The sequence below is a fragment of the Neomonachus schauinslandi genome, chromosome 11 (genome assembly GCF_002201575.2).
Source record: "Neomonachus schauinslandi chromosome 11, ASM220157v2, whole genome shotgun sequence".
NCBI lineage: Eukaryota > Metazoa > Chordata > Mammalia > Carnivora > Phocidae > Neomonachus > Neomonachus schauinslandi.
In genome coordinates, this window is record NC_058413.1 from 14445388 (window position 1) to 14465842 (window position 20455).

Sequence of the window (20455 nt, forward strand, 5' to 3'; positions counted from 1 at the left end):
GGCCCTTCCGCGCTATTGGCCTGACTCTCACTCTTTTTCCTTTTCCATTGGCTACTGGCTCCTTCAATGGATCAAAACAGCCAATCGCCTACCACCATGGGTAAAGCCCGCCCTGCCTCCCTCGGGGGGAGTACCAGAATAGCGTAGGGGACCCAAGGCGCTTGCGCGGGCGCGCGCTCCGCCGGTTAAAGGCAGATTCTCTCAGGAGGCGGTGTCGCGGTGCATGAATATTGATTACGCAGCGCCGCGCGGAGCGCCCGCCCCTCTCGGCTGGTCGACGCTCGCGGCTCGCGCTCGGGCTCGCGATGGGGAAGAAGTCCCGGGCGGTACCCGGCCGCAGGCCCATCCTGCAGCTCTCTCCGCCGGGGCCCCGAAGCAACACACCGGGCAGGGATCCGGAGCCGGAACCCGACACAGAACCGGACTCGACGGTGGCGGCGCCCAGCCAGCCAGCTCCGGCGGCGCCATCGACGACGACGACCACGGTGACTACTGCCGCCGCGGGCCCGGACGACTCGCCTTCAGAAGGTAAAGGTGTGCGAGGGGCCCCGATACTTAGGTGGGGGCGTCCGAAACTCGAGCTCGGGGCTTGCGGCCTACGGCCAGGGCCGTGGGGGGAAGAGAAAGCGGGGCGGGCGGGCTTCCTCCGCATCCGAGGCCTGCTGCGTGGGGCCCGAAGGGAGTACCGCTGTGGGCCCCAGGGCGGCGGAAGGGGCCGGCGGCACCGTGCGCGCCCGCCCCACTGACCTAGAGGCGCCATCTCTGGTGCAGGGCTTGGCCTGGCATCCCGAGTCTCCTCGACGTGCACCTCAGCTTTGCATAACTTAACGGGATATTTGTGAAAGTACAAGCTTCTCGTCCGAGGCCTCGTGACCGGGAACCTGGCCTTTAATACACGTCATGTGCTTTTCCTTTCGTTTTTGTTGAAACCGAGAGGGACCCTTTAGAAGTGAGCAACCCCATTTTATTATGCCAGCCAAAGCGAACGTAACCCCAAATTGGTGGGTTCCCAAGTACTTGTTTGTCCCCAGAATGGTACTTGGAATAAGAGGAACTGTTCAGCGTTGCTACGGGGGCCAGATGCCCGAGAAGCCGCGACCGTTTCAGGCGCTAAAAAATCACGTTGGGTAGTTAATGCGGGGGGAGAAAAATGCTGTAGCTGTGTTGTAAAGGCCCAATAGGAGCCCGGAGATTTATTTGTGTGTGTGTGTATTTTTAAATTTTTGAATTATTTCAGATGTACTTTTACGTACCATAATCAGAGTCTTAATGTTAAAGTCACTAGTCACGTGCTTGTTTATCCTCTCCCAATTTGTGTCAGTGATGGATTTACACACCGTGTTTTCAAATTGGTGAAATTTAGACTTGGAAGGTGAAATCGAAGATTGTTTTGTCACCTGTAGTGTTTTCTCTGGTCCACCGGCACACTAGTTTTCTTTTGTTCCTTTTTTAAATCCAGATGAACAGGAAGTGGTGGTGGAGGTTCCCAGAGTTGTTCAGAATCCTCCCAAACCAGTCATGACCACCAGACCTACAGCCGTAAAAGCAACAGGTACAATTTTTTTTCATGGTTTCTACAAGGTCTTTCTTTCATTAGGATCAAATTGGGTTTGTATATAAAATATTTTGTTGAATGCTTCAATGTTGCTAACTTATATTTCTCCCATAAAATGGAAATTTAAAATTTTTGAAAATAAAAATAAAGTAAAATTTTCGTATCTGAGGGCTTGCTGGTATATACACTTTAACCAAAGTAAAATCTGTTGTTGGTTTTTCTCTGTACCCAAGATACTTTGTACCACTTTGCTTTTAATGCTGTTTTGTAGTTTTCTGGCTCCTCCACTAGCTTGGTGTTTTTTAGAGACATCAAGGATGTCTTTCATTCTGTGCATTTCTTTTCCAGCACAGTGCTTTGATTGGTACCTAGCAAATATTTGTGGAGCTGAAAATTGCTCTTATTAAATATTTTTTAAGCATTAGGGAATATTTGGATATGCAGGAAGTGCCAAGAATGTTAGTTTTTTTTATTCTTTATATAATCTTGAAAGATCAAAATATGTTTTGTACTAAATATAACTGATAATAATTTTATTCTTTTCAGTTTGGAATTCTCTCTATACTGTATGAATACCCCTGAAATAATAGATGCTTGTTCTTCTCTCCTCCCATTTGCCACTTCAAAAAAAAGTTGTTAATGGGGCGCCTGGGTGGCTCAGTCGTTAAGCTTCTGCCTTCTGCTCGGGTCATGATCCCAGGGTCCTGGGATCCAGCCCCGCGTCGGGCTCCCTGCTCTGTGGGAAGCCTGCTTCTCCCTCTGCCACTCCCCCCTGCTTGTGTTCCTGCTCTCGCTATCTCTCTCTCTCTCTGTCAGATGAATAAATAAAATCTTAAAAAAAAAAAAATTGTTAAAATATGTTTTTATAATATAGTAGAGCAAGCATATCTAATACCTTTTTTTTTTTTTTTAAGATTTTATTTATTTATTTTGACAGAGAAAGACACAGCGAGAGAGGGAACACAAGCAGGGGGAGTGGGAGAGGGAGAAGCAGGCTCTCCGCTGAGCAGGGAGCACGATGCGGGGCTCCATCCCAGGACCCTGGGATCGTGACCTGAGCCGAAGGCAGACGCTTAACGACTGAGCCACCCAGGCGCCCCGCATATCTAATACTTTTATGCAGAAGAATATTATGGTAATAGGCATGTGAAATTCTCTAAGGAAAAATTCAGAGTAGCCTCTGAAATTAGATCAATAGACTACTATGATACTTTATTTTATTTTATTTATTTATTTGACAGAGAGAGACAGCGAGAGAGGGAACACAAGCAGTGGGGAGTGGGAGAGGGAGAAGCAGGCTTCCTGTGGAGCAGGGAACCTGATGCGGGGCTCGATCCCAGGACCCTGGGATCATGACCTGAGCTGAAGGCAGACGCTTAACGACGGAGCCACCCAGGCGCCCTGTGTGAAAAAAATTTTTGAATTATTTTGAGGGGTATATTCTCAAAGATGGGATTATCTAGCTGACAGAAACTTGAAGAGTTTTGTGGGTCTTGGTATATGTAACCAGATCATTTTCTTTTTTTAAGATTTATTTTATTTATTTGACAGAGAGAGACTCCGTGAAAGAGGGAAAACAAGCAGGGGGAGTGGGAGAGGGAGAAGCAGGCTTCCCGTGGAGCAGGGAGCCCAATGTGGGGCTCTATCCCAGGACCCTGGGATCATGACCTGAGCCGAAGGCAGACGCTTAACGACTGAGCCACCTAGGCACCCCAAAAAGATTTTTAATTTTAAAAATTTCTTTGTTTCATCTACTAAATCCTAATTGGCTGGCTTGTTTGAGATGGACACAAAGCAACAAATTCTAACATCAAGATTTACCATGTGCTATTTTGACAGAGTGTGAGGTTGAATGATTGTGTATTTTGAAAAGGCTCTCAAACAACTATATGAATGATTTTATTAGCTCTAAGTGCATAATGTAATTTATACTTCTCTGTGGTAGTTCAGTGATGATTTATTTTGAGGTTATGTTCCAATCTGTATGTAAAGTAAATGTAAACTCTGAAGAACCATGTCATATTTTTTCTTGAGTACTTCCTGGGGCATACTGGCATTGTTATTATTAACATTGTTTACCATTTTGTTTTTAGGAGGTCTGTGCTTGCTTGGTGCATATGCTGACAGTGATGATGATGAGAGTGATGTTTCAGAAAAACCAGCACAGTCTAAAGAGGCAAATGGAAACCAGTCAGCTGATATTGATAGTACATTGGCCAACTTCCTAGCGGTTAGTGGTGCTTTTGTTTGGGTTTTTAGTTATTGAAGCCACTTTGGGACCTGGATCTCAAGTGGTTAGCCTACTTTTTTGTCAGTCTCAGTGTTTCCCCATCTCCCTTCTTTGCCCCTTCCATCTCTCTTCTTTAGTCCCTCCCCACCGCTCTCTTCTCTTTTTGTAAAGGTTGTAAGGAGGAGAAAAATGGAGAATTAAAGGGCTTGGGGAACTTCTATGTAATTGGAAGGTGAGAGTTTTGATTGGAGAAGCTGAGAACTGATTGTAGAGTTTTTTTGTTTTTTTAAGATTTTATTTGACAGAGCACGTGCGCACAAGCAGGGGGAAGGGCAGGCAGAGGGACAAGCAGGATCCCCACTGAGCAGGGAGCCTGATGTGTGGCTCAATGTGGGGCTCAATCCCAGGACCCTGGGATTGTGACCTGAGCCAAATGCAAACACTTAACAACTCAGCCACCCCAGTGCTCCTAGAATTTTTTTTATGGTGATTGTCATTTCTTCAGTTTTCTGGTTTTGAGATTATTAAAGAATTTGTTAATGTTTTCATTCTAAAGGAGATTGATGCTATAACAGCTCCTCAGCCTGCAGCTCCTGTAGGAGCTTCTGCTCCACCTCCAACTCCACCTCGACCAGAGCCAAAGGAATCAGCAACATCTGCCCTTTCTTCTGCTACTTCAAATGGAACAGACTCAACTCAGACTACAGGGTGGCAGTATGATACTCAGTGTTCACTCGCAGGAGGTAAGTCTGATCCTTTGATTTTTAAAGAAATCTAAAGTGCAATCTTTAAAGGTGTTCTAGGCATTGACATTCCCAGAGATGAAAACCCCTATCCTTTAGCCCCAGACTTTAGGATTCTGACCTTTTAAGTACACTGTTTAGAAGATGATAAGGAGGACTGTTTTCTCTGAGAATTACTAGGATAATAATTGTATCTTTTGAAAAATAATTGCAAAAAATAAAATTGCCCTTTTAACGGGTTGCAGTTTATGCCAAGTGAATAATAAAAGCCATTATTTTAAAAATTCTTTTGGGCTCCAAGATACGTTTTTGGACTGTCAAACTACTTTTTTTAAGCCATGGTGCAAAGAGGATTTGAGGAGGAGGAGTTGGACCCCCAGGAGACATTTGACAGTGTCTGAAGATGTTTTTGGTTGTCAAAACAGGGGGTGGGAAATTGTTAATGCATCTAGTGGGTAAAATCTGGGATGCTGAACACTACATAGGACTGCCCCCACTATATCAAAGAATTATCTAGACCAAATGTTAATAGTGCTAAGGTTGAGGAACCTTGTTAGATTGTTAATGGCTTTAGAGCTGACTTGGGATATGAGGTCAGAATTGTGGAGAAATTAGTGCTGCTTTTTTTCTTTTTTTTAAGTTTTTAATTCTAGTATAGCTAACATACAGTGTTATATTAGTTTCAGGTGTACAATATAGTGATTTAACAATTCTATCCATCACTCTGTGCCCATCATGATAAGTGCATTCCTTAATCCCCATTACCTATTTCACCTATCCCTACCCCCACCTCCCCTCTGGTAACCATCAGTTTGTTCTCTATAGTTAAGAGTCTGTTTCTTGGTTTGTTTGTCTCTCTCTCTTTTTTTTCCCTTTGCTCATTTGTTTTGTTTCTTACATTCCACATGAGTAAAATCATACGGTGTTTGTCTTTCTCTGACTTACTTGCTCAGCGTTATACTCTCTAGCTCTGTCTGTTGTTGGAAATGGCAAGATTTCCTTCTTTTTTTATGGCTGAGTAATATTCCATAGTGTATATATACCATCTTCTTTATCTGTTGATGGATACTTGGGCTGTTTCCATAATTTGGCTATTATAAATAATGCTGCTGTAAACATAGGGGTGCATATTATCCTTTCAAATTAGTGTTTTTGTATGCTTTGGATAAATACCCAGTAGTGGGATTACTAAATCATAGCGTAGTTCTATTTTTAATTTTTGGAGGAACCTCCATACTGTTTTCCACAGTGGCTACACCAGTTTGCATTCCTACCAGCAGTGTAAGAGGATTCTTTTTTCTCCACATCCTCACCAGCACCTGTTTCTTGTGTTTTTTATTTTAGCCATTCTGACATGTGTGGGGTAATATCTTGTTGTAGTTTTGATTTGCATTTCCCTGACGATGAGTGATGTTGAGCATCTTTTTATGTGTCGGCCATCTGTATGTCATCTTTGGAGAAATGTCTGCTCATGTCTTCTGCCCATTTATAATTGGATTATTTGGTTTTTGGGTGTTGAGTTGTAGAAGTTTTTTTTTTTATATATTTTGGGTACTAACCCTTTATCAAATACGTCATTTGCAAACATCTCCCCCCATTCAGTAGGTTGTTTTTAGTTTTGTTGATGAGAATTTTGTGTTTTAAAATTTGTTATATTTTCTTCTAGTTGGAATTGAGATGGGAGATTGGCAAGAAGTCTGGGATGAGAACACAGGATGCTATTATTATTGGAACACACAAACAAATGAAGTGACTTGGGAGTTACCCCAGTATCTTGCCACCCAGGTACAGGGATTGCAACACTATCAGCCCAGGTAAGAATAGACTTGAAAAAGAAATTACCTAAGAAGGAAGTTAGAGTCTTATCTTTTGTTTTTAATATTTGCCTTCTGTTTCTCTTGCTAAGTATATATGTGTGTGTGTGTATGTATATATAGATTTTGTTTTGTCTTGTTTTTAGTTCTGTAACAGGTGCTGAAGGTAATTTTGTGGTTAATACAGACGTGTATACTAAGGAGAAAAACATTTCCGTTTCCAGTAGTAAAAGTGGACCAGTCATAGCCAAGCGAGAAGTTAAAAAGGTCAGTTTTACAACTTCTCTCATTTGCTTATTTCAGATCTAAAGAACTTGACTGTTACTCTGGCACAGATGTAGATGCCTTCTGTTGCTGTCTTAAAACCAGATGTGAAATAGGATAAACTGATTCTGAAAGCTTTATTTAATTTAATGTTTATGTTTAATACGTAGCATTTATAATAGTTATCCAGTTCACTGGTTCTTTTGGAACTTTCGAATGCCACAGAGGGTCATTGTGAAGGATGTGGGAGCAGCAGGCAGGGCTTCAGATCTTCTCCACTTCAGAATAGCTCTATTTTGGGACCCCCACATAAGTTTTTTTTTTTTTTTTTTTTTTTTGGGAAAAAGATAAACTACCTTAAAAATTAAAAACTATTATTAGTAAAATGAGCATTTCTATAGTCTTATCAGTAAGACAAAGTAAGTTGTATTCTATAATGTGTGTGTTGAATTTTAATTTATCCTGAGTTTTAAGTGATGGGTTTAAATGGGGAGTATAGTAAAACGTACTTTCAGGAGGCGCTTGACTGACTGAAGTCAGTAGGTGGAGCATGCAACTCCTGATCCCAGGGTTGTGGGTTCAAGCTCCACGTTGGGTGTGGAGCCTACTTAAAAATACACGCACACATACACTTACAGAATCATTTGGTCTTTATAACTCTAGGAGGGAAGTAGAGCAGCTCTTACCCCAATAACTTTACAAAAGTAATTTGTAAAGAAGCACTTTAAGTTTAATCACACATTTCATTTTAGAATTATTTCACTTTCCTCTAAATCACTTTTCTAGCATACTGCAGAAGAGTGGAGATTTATTCAGTCATATGTTGAGTTGACAAAACTCCGATCTTACTTAATTTTCAAATTCTGCTTCTGCTAACGTGCCTTTAGACTTGGAGAATAGGGGGGAGGATATGTATGAATTCCACCCAGAACTAGATTCTAGTTCAAACGCTGCTTTCCTAAAGTAACAATGTTTGCATTATGTTCATGTAAGAAAAATGGTACAACCATATGTACTAATCTGTTGGTAGTCAGTGGTTTTTGAGAATATCCAGTGATTGGGGGTGCCTGGGTGGCTCATTTGGTTAAGCATCTGCCTTTGGCTCAGGTCACGATCCCAGGGTTCTGGGATTGAGTCCCGCATCGGGCTCCCTGCTCAGCAGGGAGTCCGCTTCTCCCTCTCCATCTACCCTTCCCCCCTGCTCATGCTCTGTCTCACTCTCTCTCTCAAATAAATAAATAAAATCTTTTAAAAAAAGATTATCCAGTGATTGAAAAATATAGTCCTTTTTGGCATGAACAAATTGAATATATATTCAGGTGAGGGTTTGGTTTTTTTTCTTTTTTTTTTTTAGATAAATGAGACTAATTTATTCTTTATAGGAAGTAAATGAAGGAATTCAGGCTCTCTCAAATAGTGAGGAGGAGAAGAAAGGGGTGGCAGCATCACTGCTTGCTCCTTTGTTGCCTGAGGGAATAAAAGAGGAAGAAGAGAGATGGAGAAGAAAAGTAATTTGTAAAGAAGCAGAGCCAGTTTCAGAAGTGAAAGAAACAAGTACAACAGCAGAAGAAGCAGCAACTATAGTAAAACCACAGGAAATTACATTGGACAACATGGAAGACCCTTCTCAGGAGGATCTTTGCAGTGTTGTTCAATCTGGAGAAAGTGAAGAAGAAGAGGAACAAGATACCCTTGAGCTGGAGCTTGTTTTGGAAAGAAAAAAAGTAAGGTTTTGAAGCTTTTGTTATATGCTTTTCCTCCCTTGCATACTATGAGACTCTGGGATCATTGTGCTCAGTTAACTGCCATTAATGGGATTTTGTTTTTCTTAATTTTTTGTCTAGGTATGTTTAAGCTTATGCAGTAAACACTTGAACTGTGGAGTTATAGTTCTTTTGGTTCCTGATGGTGCTTTTGATAGTTGACAACTAATAAGGACTGATACTGCTCTGATTTAAAGATAGCTGAATACAGTGAATAACTTTTATTTAGCTTCTTAACAAATGAGCATTGTAAATTCTTGGTGATAACTTGGTTTTTAACCCAACAGTTAAAGTACGGGTTGACTTCCACCGAGCACCTGTGGGATTGATCACATAGTTAAATGGGCCTTGTAAGATTAAGAGGAACTAATAATGTCATGTGCTTTCCTTTCAAAAAAGATGGTCCACAGGAAACTTTCCTGATCGAGAAATTGATTTTTACCTATTTTCTGCCCTGATTTTTCTTGGAACAGTTTCATCTACTGCTACTTTGAATATGAAACAAAATCTTAATGGGTGTTATAAATAACAGCAGTATCTTCTTGAAGCTTTTCCCATTTTGCAAAATTTGAAGCTATGGAGAGGGACAAGCTAATTTAGGCTTTATCTACAGTGTTCATATATTGGAAAATTTGTCTCTTAGTGGATCTCTAAGACCCATCCCCTTCAAATCACTGTTTGTTAACTACAATCATGAATAAGCATTTACTGGATACTGATAAAAAAATACAAGCAAAATGCTTGGCTCTGATGGGGAAATGTATTAAGAAAAACTTCCTGTCCTGAAAGGTTTTTAATTCTCATAATATGTGGTTATCACTCTTGGTATTCACAAATGCTTAAATGTTGATAAACAGCTACTGACACTCTAACTTTTTTGTCGTGTTCATCCTAGGCAGAGTTACGAGCCTTGGAGGAAGGAGATGGTAGTGTGTCAGGGTCTAGTCCATGTTCTGACATCAGCCAGCCAGCGTCTCAGGATGGAATGCGTAGACTTATGTCTAAAAGGGGGAAATGGAAGATGTTCGTTCGAGCTACAAGTCCAGAATCTACCAGTCGGAGTTCTAGCAAAACTGGACGGGAGACTCCAGAAAATGGAGAAACTGGTAATTCGTGTTTTACTTTAAACTTTCAGGGTTGAAAGATATAGAGTAGAAATCCTTTCCCTTTTTTGGTTCCCTCTTCAGCAAAAAGGAGGAGATAACACTTATCTTTTATGGAAGTGCTGGAAAGGAAGCTTCCTTTCACTTCTCTCCTTTTCCTACTTCACCTCTAGTGGAGGAGTAAGAGTTAGGATTTGCCATCAGTTGGGTTGTAGATTCACTACTGATTGGGGACTACCTCTCCCTCAAAAACAGAAAAGCAAGATTGACTCCTCTTTTTTAAAAAATCCTGCTACAGTAGTCTTGATCTGTATTAAGCCCACGGGCTCTCCTGAGCTCATTGTTTACAGTTGGTAAGCAAGGCAGGCAAGGACCACCTCTGGCAAGCCCAGCCTCATCTCTGCTCTCTCTTTGTGTACAAGTTGCCCAGCCTCTGGTTAATTGTTCAGATGGATAGGTCCTTTCATAAGGACCCAACTTATCTCTGTTCAGGGTAATGTAGAAGAGACCCTGCTGCATCTTTCCAGTCTATTACCAGAACTAGTATCTTGGGATGCCTGGGTGGCTCAGTTGGGTAGCATCTGCCTTCTGCTGAGATCATGATCCCAGGGTGCTGGGATCAAGCCCCAAATGGGGCTCCTTGCTCAGCAGGGAGTCTGCTTCTGCCTCTCCCCGGGTTGTACTTTCTCTCTCAAATAAATGAAATCTTTTTTTTTTTTTTTTTAAGATTTTATTTATTTATTTGATAGAGAGACACAGCGAGAGAGGGAACACAAGCAGGGGGAGTGGGAGAGGGAGAAGCAGGCTTCCCGCAGAGCAGGGAGCCCGATGCGGGGCTCGATCCCAGGACCCTGGGATCATGACCCGAGCCGAAGGCAGACGCTCAACGACTGAGCCACCCAGGCGCCCCAAATAAATGAAATCTGTTTTTTTTTTTTTTTAGATTTTATTTATTTGCGAGAGAGAGAATGAGAGACAGCATGAGAGGGAGGAGGGTCAGAGGGAGAAGCAGACTCCCTGCTGAGCAGGGAGCCCGATGCGGGACTCGATCCCGGGACTCCAGGATCATGACCTGAGCCGAAGGCAGTCGCTTAACCGACTGAGCCACCCAGGCGCCCATAAATGAAATCTTTTTTAAAAAAAAGAACTAATACCTTAATCTCCATTTGTCCCTAATTCTGCAGTGGAAAATTAGCAATAAGATTTGAGCACCAAATCTTAGTTGTGCATACCTAACAGAAGATACCTTTATAGCTATGGTTAAAAAACAACAAATAAAAAACACAGAAATAAGTAAATATAACATCCTTGTTTGAATTTTTTCTTTTTTTTTTTTTTTTAAGATTTTATTTATTCATTTGAGACACAGAGATATATATAGAGAGAGAGCATGAGCAGTGGGAGAAGCAGAGGAAGAGGGAGAAGCAGACTCCCTGCTGAGCCAGGAGCCCGATGTGGGGTTCGATCCCAGGACCCTGGGATCATGACCTGAGCCGGAGGCAGACGCTTAACCATCTGAGCCACTCAGGCGCCCTGAATTTTTTTCTTTTCAATCAACAATATAGAAGAATATGAAGTAGAAATCTTAAAAGTCCCCCTTCGTCTTTTCCCTATTCTCATTCCCTACCCCTGAAGTCTATTTTCTCTCTTTTTTTTTTAAAGATTTTTATTATTTATTTATTTGACAGAGAGAGACACAGCGAGAGAGGGAACACAAGCAGGGGGAGTGGGAGAGGGAGAAGCAGGCCTCCCATCGAGCAGGGAGCCTGATGTGGGGCTCCATCCCAGGACTCTGGGATCCTGACCTGAGCCACCCAAGCGCCCCAAGACTAGAATATTTTAGAGGGCAATTAGGATCTATCAAATTAAAATACATACCCCCCAAAATAAATTAAAAAAATAATAGTAAAAAAAATAAAATGTACATACCTCTTGATCTAGCAATATATCTCTAAGAATCTATATTATAACGACATTAAAATCTACATAAAGATATGTATATACCGGGATGTTTATTGTTTTTATTGTTAAGTAACATAACAAATATAAAGAATGAAGTAAGCACTCAAGTAACTACAACCCAGCATTTTGGAGGACTATCACTGGCACTTCTGAAATCACAGTGCCTCTGCTTTCACATCTACACCAGACATAATAATCTCTACCCCAATGGTGTTTAACCCCCTAGCCAAAGACAGATGCCTAACCAACTGAGCCACCCAGGTGCCCCAATTCTAATGTATTCTTGCAATTGAACACTAAACATCTAGTCTTAGGGGTGTCTGGGTGGTTGTTGGTTGGTCATCTGACTTCGGATCAGGTCGTGATTTCGGGGCCCTGGGATCAAGCCCCGCATCGGGCTCCCTGCTCAGTGGGGAGTCTGCTTCTCCCTCTACCTCTGCCCCTCCACCTGCTCATGCTCTCTCTTTCTCAAATAAAATCTTTAAAATATATATATATTCTAGTCTTAGAGCTCTAGTGGTGCTATAAATTGTTAAATTCTTGTACCTAGCACCAAATGTCAGATGTCTTTTATCTAACTATATCCTAATATACCGATTAATTATAAACTAATAAGTGAGAGAGAAGTTGGTTTCAATTTGAAAATGCAGAAGGAATATTAATGATAAAGAGCAAGGCCATTATATATTGAGGTTAAGTACTTAAGGTAAACTTTTAGGCTAATAAAATCTATTGAAAGTGATATTAAAAAGTCACATTACTTCTTCAGATCAAGGATTAACAAGAGTCAAGAAAAAACTAAAATTTGGTTATTTTTGTTAAAAAATGACTGATAACCTCATAACAGAATGATTTACATTGTATATGTGGATTGGTTTGGTAAGCAGGTGGTAAGCAGATATAATAGAGTTCATATCTGTACTCCATTTAAGTTGATGGTAGGCTCTTCTCTTTTGAAGATTCCCACTAACAGACATCACCAACCAGAAGAGTAGGTGGGTCCACTAAAGATTGTCTGCAGGTCTTAACCAGTTTAGAAATAAAGTTATCAGTTAGTTTAAAATTAATGTTCCTCTGATTTTGAAAGCCGTTTTTTTCAAAACCCAGTTCATAAAGAACCCTTATATATCCTAGTTTTGATATGTAGTTTTTTTTTTTTTTTAAGATTTTATTTATTTGAGAAAGAGAGAGAGAGAGAGCATGGGGGCGGGGAGGGTGAGAGGGAGAAGCAGACTCTCCGCTGAACAGGGAGCCCGATGTGGGACTCGATCCTGGGACTCCAGGATCATGACCTGAGCCGAAGGTAGTCGGTCAACCAACTGAGCCACCCAGGCGCCCGATATGTAGCCTTTATTTTTTATTTTTTAAGATTTTATTTATTCATTTGAGACACAGAGCTTCAGAGAGAGCATGAGCAGGGAGAGAGACAGGGAGAGGAAGAAGCAGGCTCCCCGCCGAGCCAGGAGCCAGATGCGGGACTCGATCCCAGGACTCTGGGATCAGGACCTGAGCAGAAGGCAAACTCTTAACCATTTGAACCATTGGTGCCCCCTGATATGTAGCCTTTAAAAGTAATTAAAGCAGTGGTATTCTGGAATAGAAGATTAGAAAAAATAAACAGGTGAAGGAGAAAGGGAAAGCAGAGACTACAGGGTAATGTAAAACAAATGGTTATTTATAGACATTTTAAGAAAGGTGATTATAAAGGATAAAGTTTTTTGGCTTTATAAAAACAGTAGGTAGGTAAGTCTTTATGGCTTCTTTAATAAGGAAAACAGGCAAAGGGAAAAGAAATAACTTTTTTCAGATATCTCTGCTATAAGGGTAAGAAAATATATATGGGGATGCTATGTTAGTATTGGTCCTTTAGTTTCACGTGGTTTCTTTTGTAGTAATTGGTGCTGACACTTCAGAAAAAATAGATGAGAATTCAGACAAAGAGATGGAAGTAGAAGAATCTCCAGAGAAGATAAAAGTACAAACAGCACCTAAAGAAGAAGAACAGGATTTGAAAGTATGTATATTTTTTAATACAGCTTTAAAGGGGGCAACCATTAAAGTACATTTTTTATTAGCAAGTACAGTGATCTTTATTTATCTCCATATAGAAATCATTTATGTATAGTTAGGTGAAAAGACCATATTTCAGCCCGAAACATTGAATTATAAGAGACTCGTTTCAGAGAAATTACCTAGAATTCTAAATGCTTTAATTGCTTTCTTAAAAGTTAAGCCCTCATTGGAAAGCAGTAACAGCTTATCAAATGTAGGCTTCTCTAGTTTGGAAGTACTGAAGAGCCTAAAAGTCACAAATTTAATTCCTGTGTGAACTACTTGTCCTTACACAAAAGTAAATTTGGTTCCAGTTTTATTTCAAGCCTAATATTTTAAGAATTGGACCACCTAAGTATGAGGCTCTTTAAGGACGGTCTGTTGGAAAAACTATTTAGCACATTTTTTTGACCTGAAAGAGTTGACTCAGTCACTGACTAGTTTACAACCATGTGAAAGGGACTGGGAGAATTAATTTTGTTCAGTGTGTAGGTAGTAAAAGCAATTAGTAATGCATAAATGATAGTTTGGACACTGTTGGGAGTTGTATCATTTAACATCTATTTATACCTGTTGAATCCTGTGTTGTCTCAGAGTACATATGCATTTAATTTCTCTAGACTTGTCATTATTTATCACCTGTTACGTGAATTAGTTTACTTAGAATCTTCTCCACATAACTGTTTAGATGCAGCTGTTCTCAAATGGGCTGTTTCTAGGCAGACCCATTTTTTTTTTTAGCATATTTAACAATAAATGAAAGATTTTACATAATACAGAAAATATTGCTGATTCAATTTTATTTCTTCCTTTTTTTTCTTTCTTGCATTACAGTTTCAGATTGGAGAACTGGCAAATACCCTGACAAGTAAATTTGAATTCCTAGGCATTAATAGACAGTCCATCTCCAACTTTCATGTGCTGCTCCTACAGACTGAGGTAATTTAGCCATTTTTGGTATAGTTGGTTTTTGAGTAAAGTGCTGTATGTGTGAGGCATTTGTTTTACTTGTTCTATTTATTTATTTTTTGAGGCTATGTTAGTATTGGTCCTTTTAGTTTCACATGTATTAGTTTTATTTTTTAAAGATTTTATTTATTAGAGAGAGAGAGTGAGAGATCACGAGCAGGGGGGAGGGGCAGAGGGAGAAGCAGACTCCCTGCTGAGCAGGGAGCCCGATACGGGACTCGATTCTGGGACCCTGGGATCACGACCTGAGCCGAAGGCAGACACATAGCCGACTGAGCCACCCAGGCGCCCTGTCTTACTTGTTTTAATCCTAAATTTAAATTTTTAACATTGGTGCATATTTGAACCACCAGCCCAGGAAATAAAACTGTATTAGCTAAAACAATATATCAATTACGAAGATAAATACTGAGATTCTGTGTGTGTTCATACCACCTTCAGTGGGCATATATTTTATTAAAAAAAAAATTTGGAGGGGACACCTGGGTGGCTCAGTCAGTTAAGCATCCAACTCTTGATTTCAGCTCAGGTCATGAACCTCAGGGTGGTGAGATTGAGACCCACATCAGGCTCAGCGTTCAGCATCAAGTCTGCTTGTCCCTCTCCCTTCTTCCACTTGTTCTCCCTCTCCTCCTCTCCCTCAAAGAGAGAGAGAGAGGAAGAAAGAAAGAAAAATCTTTTCTTTTAAATGTAAGCTCTATGCCCAACGTGGAGCTCGAACACAAGGCCCTGCGATCAAGAGTCACATGCCGCACGGGCTGTGAATGGGCATATATTTTAATGTAGACCTGTTTTCTAACAAAATTCTATTGATAGTGATCAGATGAGGCCATGTAATGTTGAAAGACTTTATAAGTGCTACAGGATTATAAATCTATTTAAGAAGAAAAGTTCTGAGGGCACCTGGGTGGCTTAGTTGGTTGGGCATCTGCCTTTGGCTCTGTGATCTCGGGGTTCTGGGATCGAGTCCTGCATTGGGCTCCCTGTTTGGCGGGAAGTCTGCTTCTTCCTCTGCACCTCTCCCTGCTTGTGCTCTCTCCCCTCACCCCCAAGTAAATGAATAAAATGTTTAAAAAAAAAAAGAAAAGTTCTGAGTCCTATTTGTAACCTGTATAGTTTACAGCATGGCAGGTTACAATTAAGGAACCTCCTGTAGGAAACTGACTTCCCTAAGGACTGAACCTTTGTTTTTGATGAAGAACATTACTGAATTGAATGAACTATCTACCAAGCAAAGGTAAAATTGCTAGGGAATTATATAGTCCAAAAGGGAAAACAAAACTGCTACTCATTTTCACAGATACTGGAGAGTTGGCAGTGTAGAAAGTACTGGAGTCCAGTCTAGTTTTTCAGAACTCTGCAGAGCAAACAAGAATTTTTATGAAATTAAGATGGGATTTCTTTTTTCTTTCTTTTTTGGGGGAGGGTCTTCTCTCTTTTTGTGAGAATACAGTAATTGATACAGTAATACAGTATGGACCAGAAGACATTTTTCTTTTATTTCTGCCTCCTGACATAACAAGAAGTCTTTAACTTATTTCTCCATTTCTTGATTCTAGACTCGGATTGCAGACTGGAGGGAAGGGGCTCTTAATGGAAACTACCTTAAACGAAAGCTTCAGGATGCAGCAGAACAACTAAAACAGTATGAAATAAACGCCACTCCTAAAGGCTGGTCCTGCCACTGGGACAGGTACGCACTCTTCTCCCCTTTTCACCTTTCACCTTTGACATCTCAGACATGATTTGTGATCACCACCACCTGACGACATGACAGCCTGTCTGGAGACTGAGAGCAGCTGCGGTTAGCGGTGCTGGGCAGGCAAAGCACCGCAAGCACTTAACAGAGTTTGGGCCAGCCACACGGAGAAACAAAAAGCAATGTTTAAAGTGTTCCATGTAACGGATTTTTTCCCAAGATGGACAAAGCTGGTTTTTACTCTCCAGAGTGTTGTTGCACGGAGTAGGGCGGGCTTGGGGGTTAAGCGCATGCGAGAGCTCTGTGCGCTTTACAGGACCTCTGGAAGCAACTACTCCTGATTAACCTCGGTGAAGTTAAGGAAAGCTTCGTGCCTGAAGATGTGAATGAAGAACAAGATTACTATCTTCTGCCAGCAGGTCAGATGAAAACATTTCTTTTTATATTTGGCTTTTCTTGATTTTTTTTTTTTCGTTATTTGAAATCTTTGCTCTTTTATTTTTCAGCTCCCAGAACCTCTCCCTCTCTTTAGCTTTCACTGTGTTTGATATCAAGAGTATGAAATGTGAATTCCACGGTCCAAGAGGGGAAGAGTCACCTTTCGCAAACTTCGTTGTTCTCTTCTTTGGAAGGGAAATTAGTGTTCTAGGAGATTGAGTCCCTTCGTTAATGAAACTTGAAACCCTGTTAAGCATTGGCAAAAAAAAAAAAAAAGAAAAGTGTGAGAGGTGTTTCCTAAGTCATCTGTTGGAATGAGAGGGCTCAGGGCTGTATTCACAGAGCTGCTGGCAGTGCAAATAGCTTTGAATTATCCTTGGTTCTTCATCCTCAATTGTCAAAGCTCTTTGTTGCCTTTGTGAATAGCAGTCCATTAAGAAGAGGTTCGTCCCTGTGAGAGCAGACTGCTGTCCTGGGACAGGACCAAATGGAAGTGTCTTTGTAGGAGAATGGGTCTTAAAACCTGTGTTTTCTTTCTTGTAATTTAGGGATCATAGACGATATTTCTATGTAAACGAACAGTCGGGCGAGTCTCAGTGGGAGTTTCCAGATGGTGAGGAGGAGGAGGAAGAAAGCCAAGCACAAGAAAGTAGAGACGAGACTCTTCCTAAACAGACCTTGAAAGACAAAACTGGGACTGATTCAAATTCTGCAGAATCCTCTGAGAATTCCACAGGTGGGACAATTTACCCTGTACTAATTGGAGAGAAATAATTTTGGAGAAAAAAAGACTTGTATTAATTGATATCCTAAAATAAAAAAATAATTCAAATCATAATATAAATTTCTAGTTAAAAAATAGTGGCTTGACATAAAATTGCAAGTTAATACTGAAGAAGACTAAGGCAGTGACTGCTTGGAAATCAGCATACTATTAATATCAGACTTTGTGAAATGATGAGCCAGTATACTTTGATTTTAAAAGAGTGTCGCATAGGAGCTCCCATCTACTTGTTAGATGGGTTGCTTCCCGATTCATGCATCATTTAATAAAGCCAATTAGATCTCAGCAACAACAACAAAAGGATTGTCCTATAACCACTCTTTATGCTACAGACGAAGCTGTGTATCCACTAACAAGAATGCAAATTAAAGTTAAGGAACTAGTAGCTGAATTGTCAATATCTGTGTGGGGTGGTAATAGGAGATTTTGTTCTGCCTTTCTACAGAAAACTTTGTTGATATTGCAGCCTCATTTTTCACTCCACTCGTCTTCAAGACGTACGGTTGCTACAAATTAAAATGTTCGGAAGAAATGGTATGAAATTATGATCGTTATTTCAGAGAAGCAGAATAATTGATGGGGTGGAAATTGCCAACAATATTCTAGTATAAAACAATCAGGATGGCTCTCAGCCTGTTTAAAGTTTTCATAGAGGTCTTTAGTTGTATACATTTAAAAAAAGGCTTTCATAGCTCCTCAGTTACTCTTGAGAATCTGAGAGCTTCTCTAAAGAGAAATTGCTTCATTTCCACATTATGGAAGATTCATTTTTCCCCCTCTAAATCCACCATTCTTGAAGTAACAAAAATAAGTGAATAGTGAAACATAGTCAAGACTATATGATCAGCAACCGTTTTGATCTAAAAAACTGGTAGCTGGGCGCCTGGGTGGCTCAGTTGGTTAAGCGACTGCCTTCGGCTCAGGTCATGATCCTGGAGTCCCGGGATCGAGTCCCGCATCGGGCTCCCTGCTCGGCAGGGAGTCTGCTTCTCCCTCTCCCACTCCCCGTTTGTGTTCCCTCTCTCGCTGTGTCTTTCTCTGTCAAATAAATAAATAAAATCTTTAAAAAAAAAATAAATAAAAAAAATAAATAAATAAAAAACTGGTAGCTATTTGTTAAAATGATAGATGAAGCAAGAGCCTATGGTTTGCTTTTAAAAGAATAAACCTTTGAAGATAAAGACGCGGAATTTGTTGGTAACGTAGGAAGTGAAGAGCTGAATTTTTTTTTGTCCTCTGCTTATCAAAAATGATACTTTATTCATTTGGCTCCCTGATCCAATCAAAAAGTTTTGATAATGTACCAAATGAAAGTGGTCATGTTACCAAATGATTCTGTTCATTTCTTAAATAGCCTAGGGATAATTATCAGATCACTGAATAAAAAGCCACGTTTGGCTGCAGTGATAATTTTACACATAGCAAAAGGATGTTTTTATTCTACTTTATATTTTAGAAATACATTTTCTCAAGTTATAGGGTATTTTACTTAACATTTTCAGGAAGAGATTTTCTTTTGATTTTTTTTTTCCCCTCATTCTTTTGGTAATAATGATAAATATGTCTCATAAGTTGGTTTTATCATTTGTTTGCTTTTCAGTAGTTAGTGAACTGAAGAGGCTTGATGGTGGTTCTGGGAAGGAGGCTCCACTCCTGACCTGACCACTGTCTAACGTCCCTTGTATGTTACAGAGCTGAATATTCTAGAAATACCAACTTTTAAGTGTTCTGTGAACACCTTAGAGTTAAAGTTATTTTATGGATACCATGTGGTAAAGGGAAGACTTGGAGACATTCCTGTCTGATTAAAACAAAACTAATTATGCTGTAGGAAAAAGCCACTGATAAATCTGCTTATGTTTTTAAGCCTCTTTAATGAGAGCCACTAAAACTTGATTTAAATAAAACCCAAATCTTGTACTAAGGTCTTTGGGATTTAAGAGTATTTCTGATCACTATTTTAAGCCTATAAAGAAAGTTTATTTAATATATTCTGTTTGTTATCTCAGCAGTGGTAAATACCATCTTTTCAAGAAGAAAAATTACTACATTGTGTAGAGCAGGGAAATTTCCAAGTTCTGTTCATTTTTAATCCTTGTTCATTGTTTGAATTTAACATCATGTCTCTAAAGACAAGTGATATTTGAAGATATTTAGTATGTCTGTCTTATTAGGCTTTGTCACTTAGGTTAAATTTAGCTGCTTTTCAAAAGTCTGTGAAACTATTTTTTGTATAATAAGTTCCTGCTTTAAATTGCTAAATTGGCCTCTTGGTTCAAAAAAGTTTTCTCTTTGGAGGAATATAGGAAAACAGTAAAGGAAGCCTGCCTTCAAATAAAAACAAAGATGCATAGAAAAAATAGGTTCGTGAAGAGCTCAAAATTTGTGTCCCCACACTGTTCTAAGCCTGTAGTTTTCAAATTTATTAGCGTGTAATAAAAGCTGTGTTTACCTTTAATCTCTCCTTGACTTCAGACTTAAATGTTGTCTTTAAGTGGCAAAATAATACCACCAACAGGGTTATATTTAGACCCAAAGAGAAGCATCACGTAATAGGACATCCATGGATACTCAGAGATTTCTTAAGTTCTTTGTGTTTAAGCTAAAGGAGATAATTATCAGTATTAAGACACAGCTTTTGTGTTTTGAGCAAACTTAGTATGCAATTGTGATATTAACCAGAAATGCTCCTTGTTTGCTGCTAAATTTATCAAGTCCAGTTTAGCTAGAATTCTGATTATCTGTTGGAAGTTGTAAACCACTTTATTAACCTTGAACCTATATTTCCTTGAGTTGCTTTGCATAGCAGCACATTACCATCATAAACATATTTGTTATTGCATTATGCTTCTAGATGAGAATGTGTAAAATTCAGCTAATTTACCTACCAAATGTTGTTGAAAGTTTAGAAGAAAGTTTGAGAAATTATTAATTCTTGGTATTTATTACCTTAGTTCTGATGTAATCTTGATGTTCTATTATTATATGATAAAGTAGACTGCTTGGTCATACCCAGACTTTATTCGTCTAAAAGTGTGTAAATTCATATTAGATATGACCAAATATAAAAGTTAAATGA

At 39.8% G+C, this 20455-nt stretch overlaps 1 protein-coding gene across 2 annotated transcripts in view; it reads left to right on the forward strand.

Moving 5' to 3' along the window:
• Positions 1-234: 234 nt before the first annotated feature.
• FNBP4 (formin binding protein 4) overlaps positions 235-20455 on the forward strand; it is a 35536-nt gene continuing 15315 nt past the window's right edge. Inside the window, exons 1-12 of one of the 2 annotated variants that reach the window (XM_044919248.1) lie at positions 235-534; positions 1460-1552; positions 3649-3785; positions 4342-4528; positions 6195-6342; positions 6489-6609; positions 7989-8330; positions 9265-9475; positions 13327-13448; positions 14321-14425; positions 16015-16148; positions 17141-17328. In XM_044919248.1, coding sequence (XP_044775183.1) covers positions 306-534; positions 1460-1552; positions 3649-3785; positions 4342-4528; positions 6195-6342; positions 6489-6609; positions 7989-8330; positions 9265-9475; positions 13327-13448; positions 14321-14425; positions 16015-16148; positions 17141-17328 — 2017 coding nt within the window. In that variant the 5' untranslated portion in view covers positions 235-305. The remainder of the gene's footprint in view (positions 535-1459; positions 1553-3648; positions 3786-4341; positions 4529-6194; positions 6343-6488; positions 6610-7988; positions 8331-9264; positions 9476-13326; positions 13449-14320; positions 14426-16014; positions 16149-17140; positions 17329-20455) is intronic. The other variant, XM_021685436.2, reaches the window with a different exon arrangement.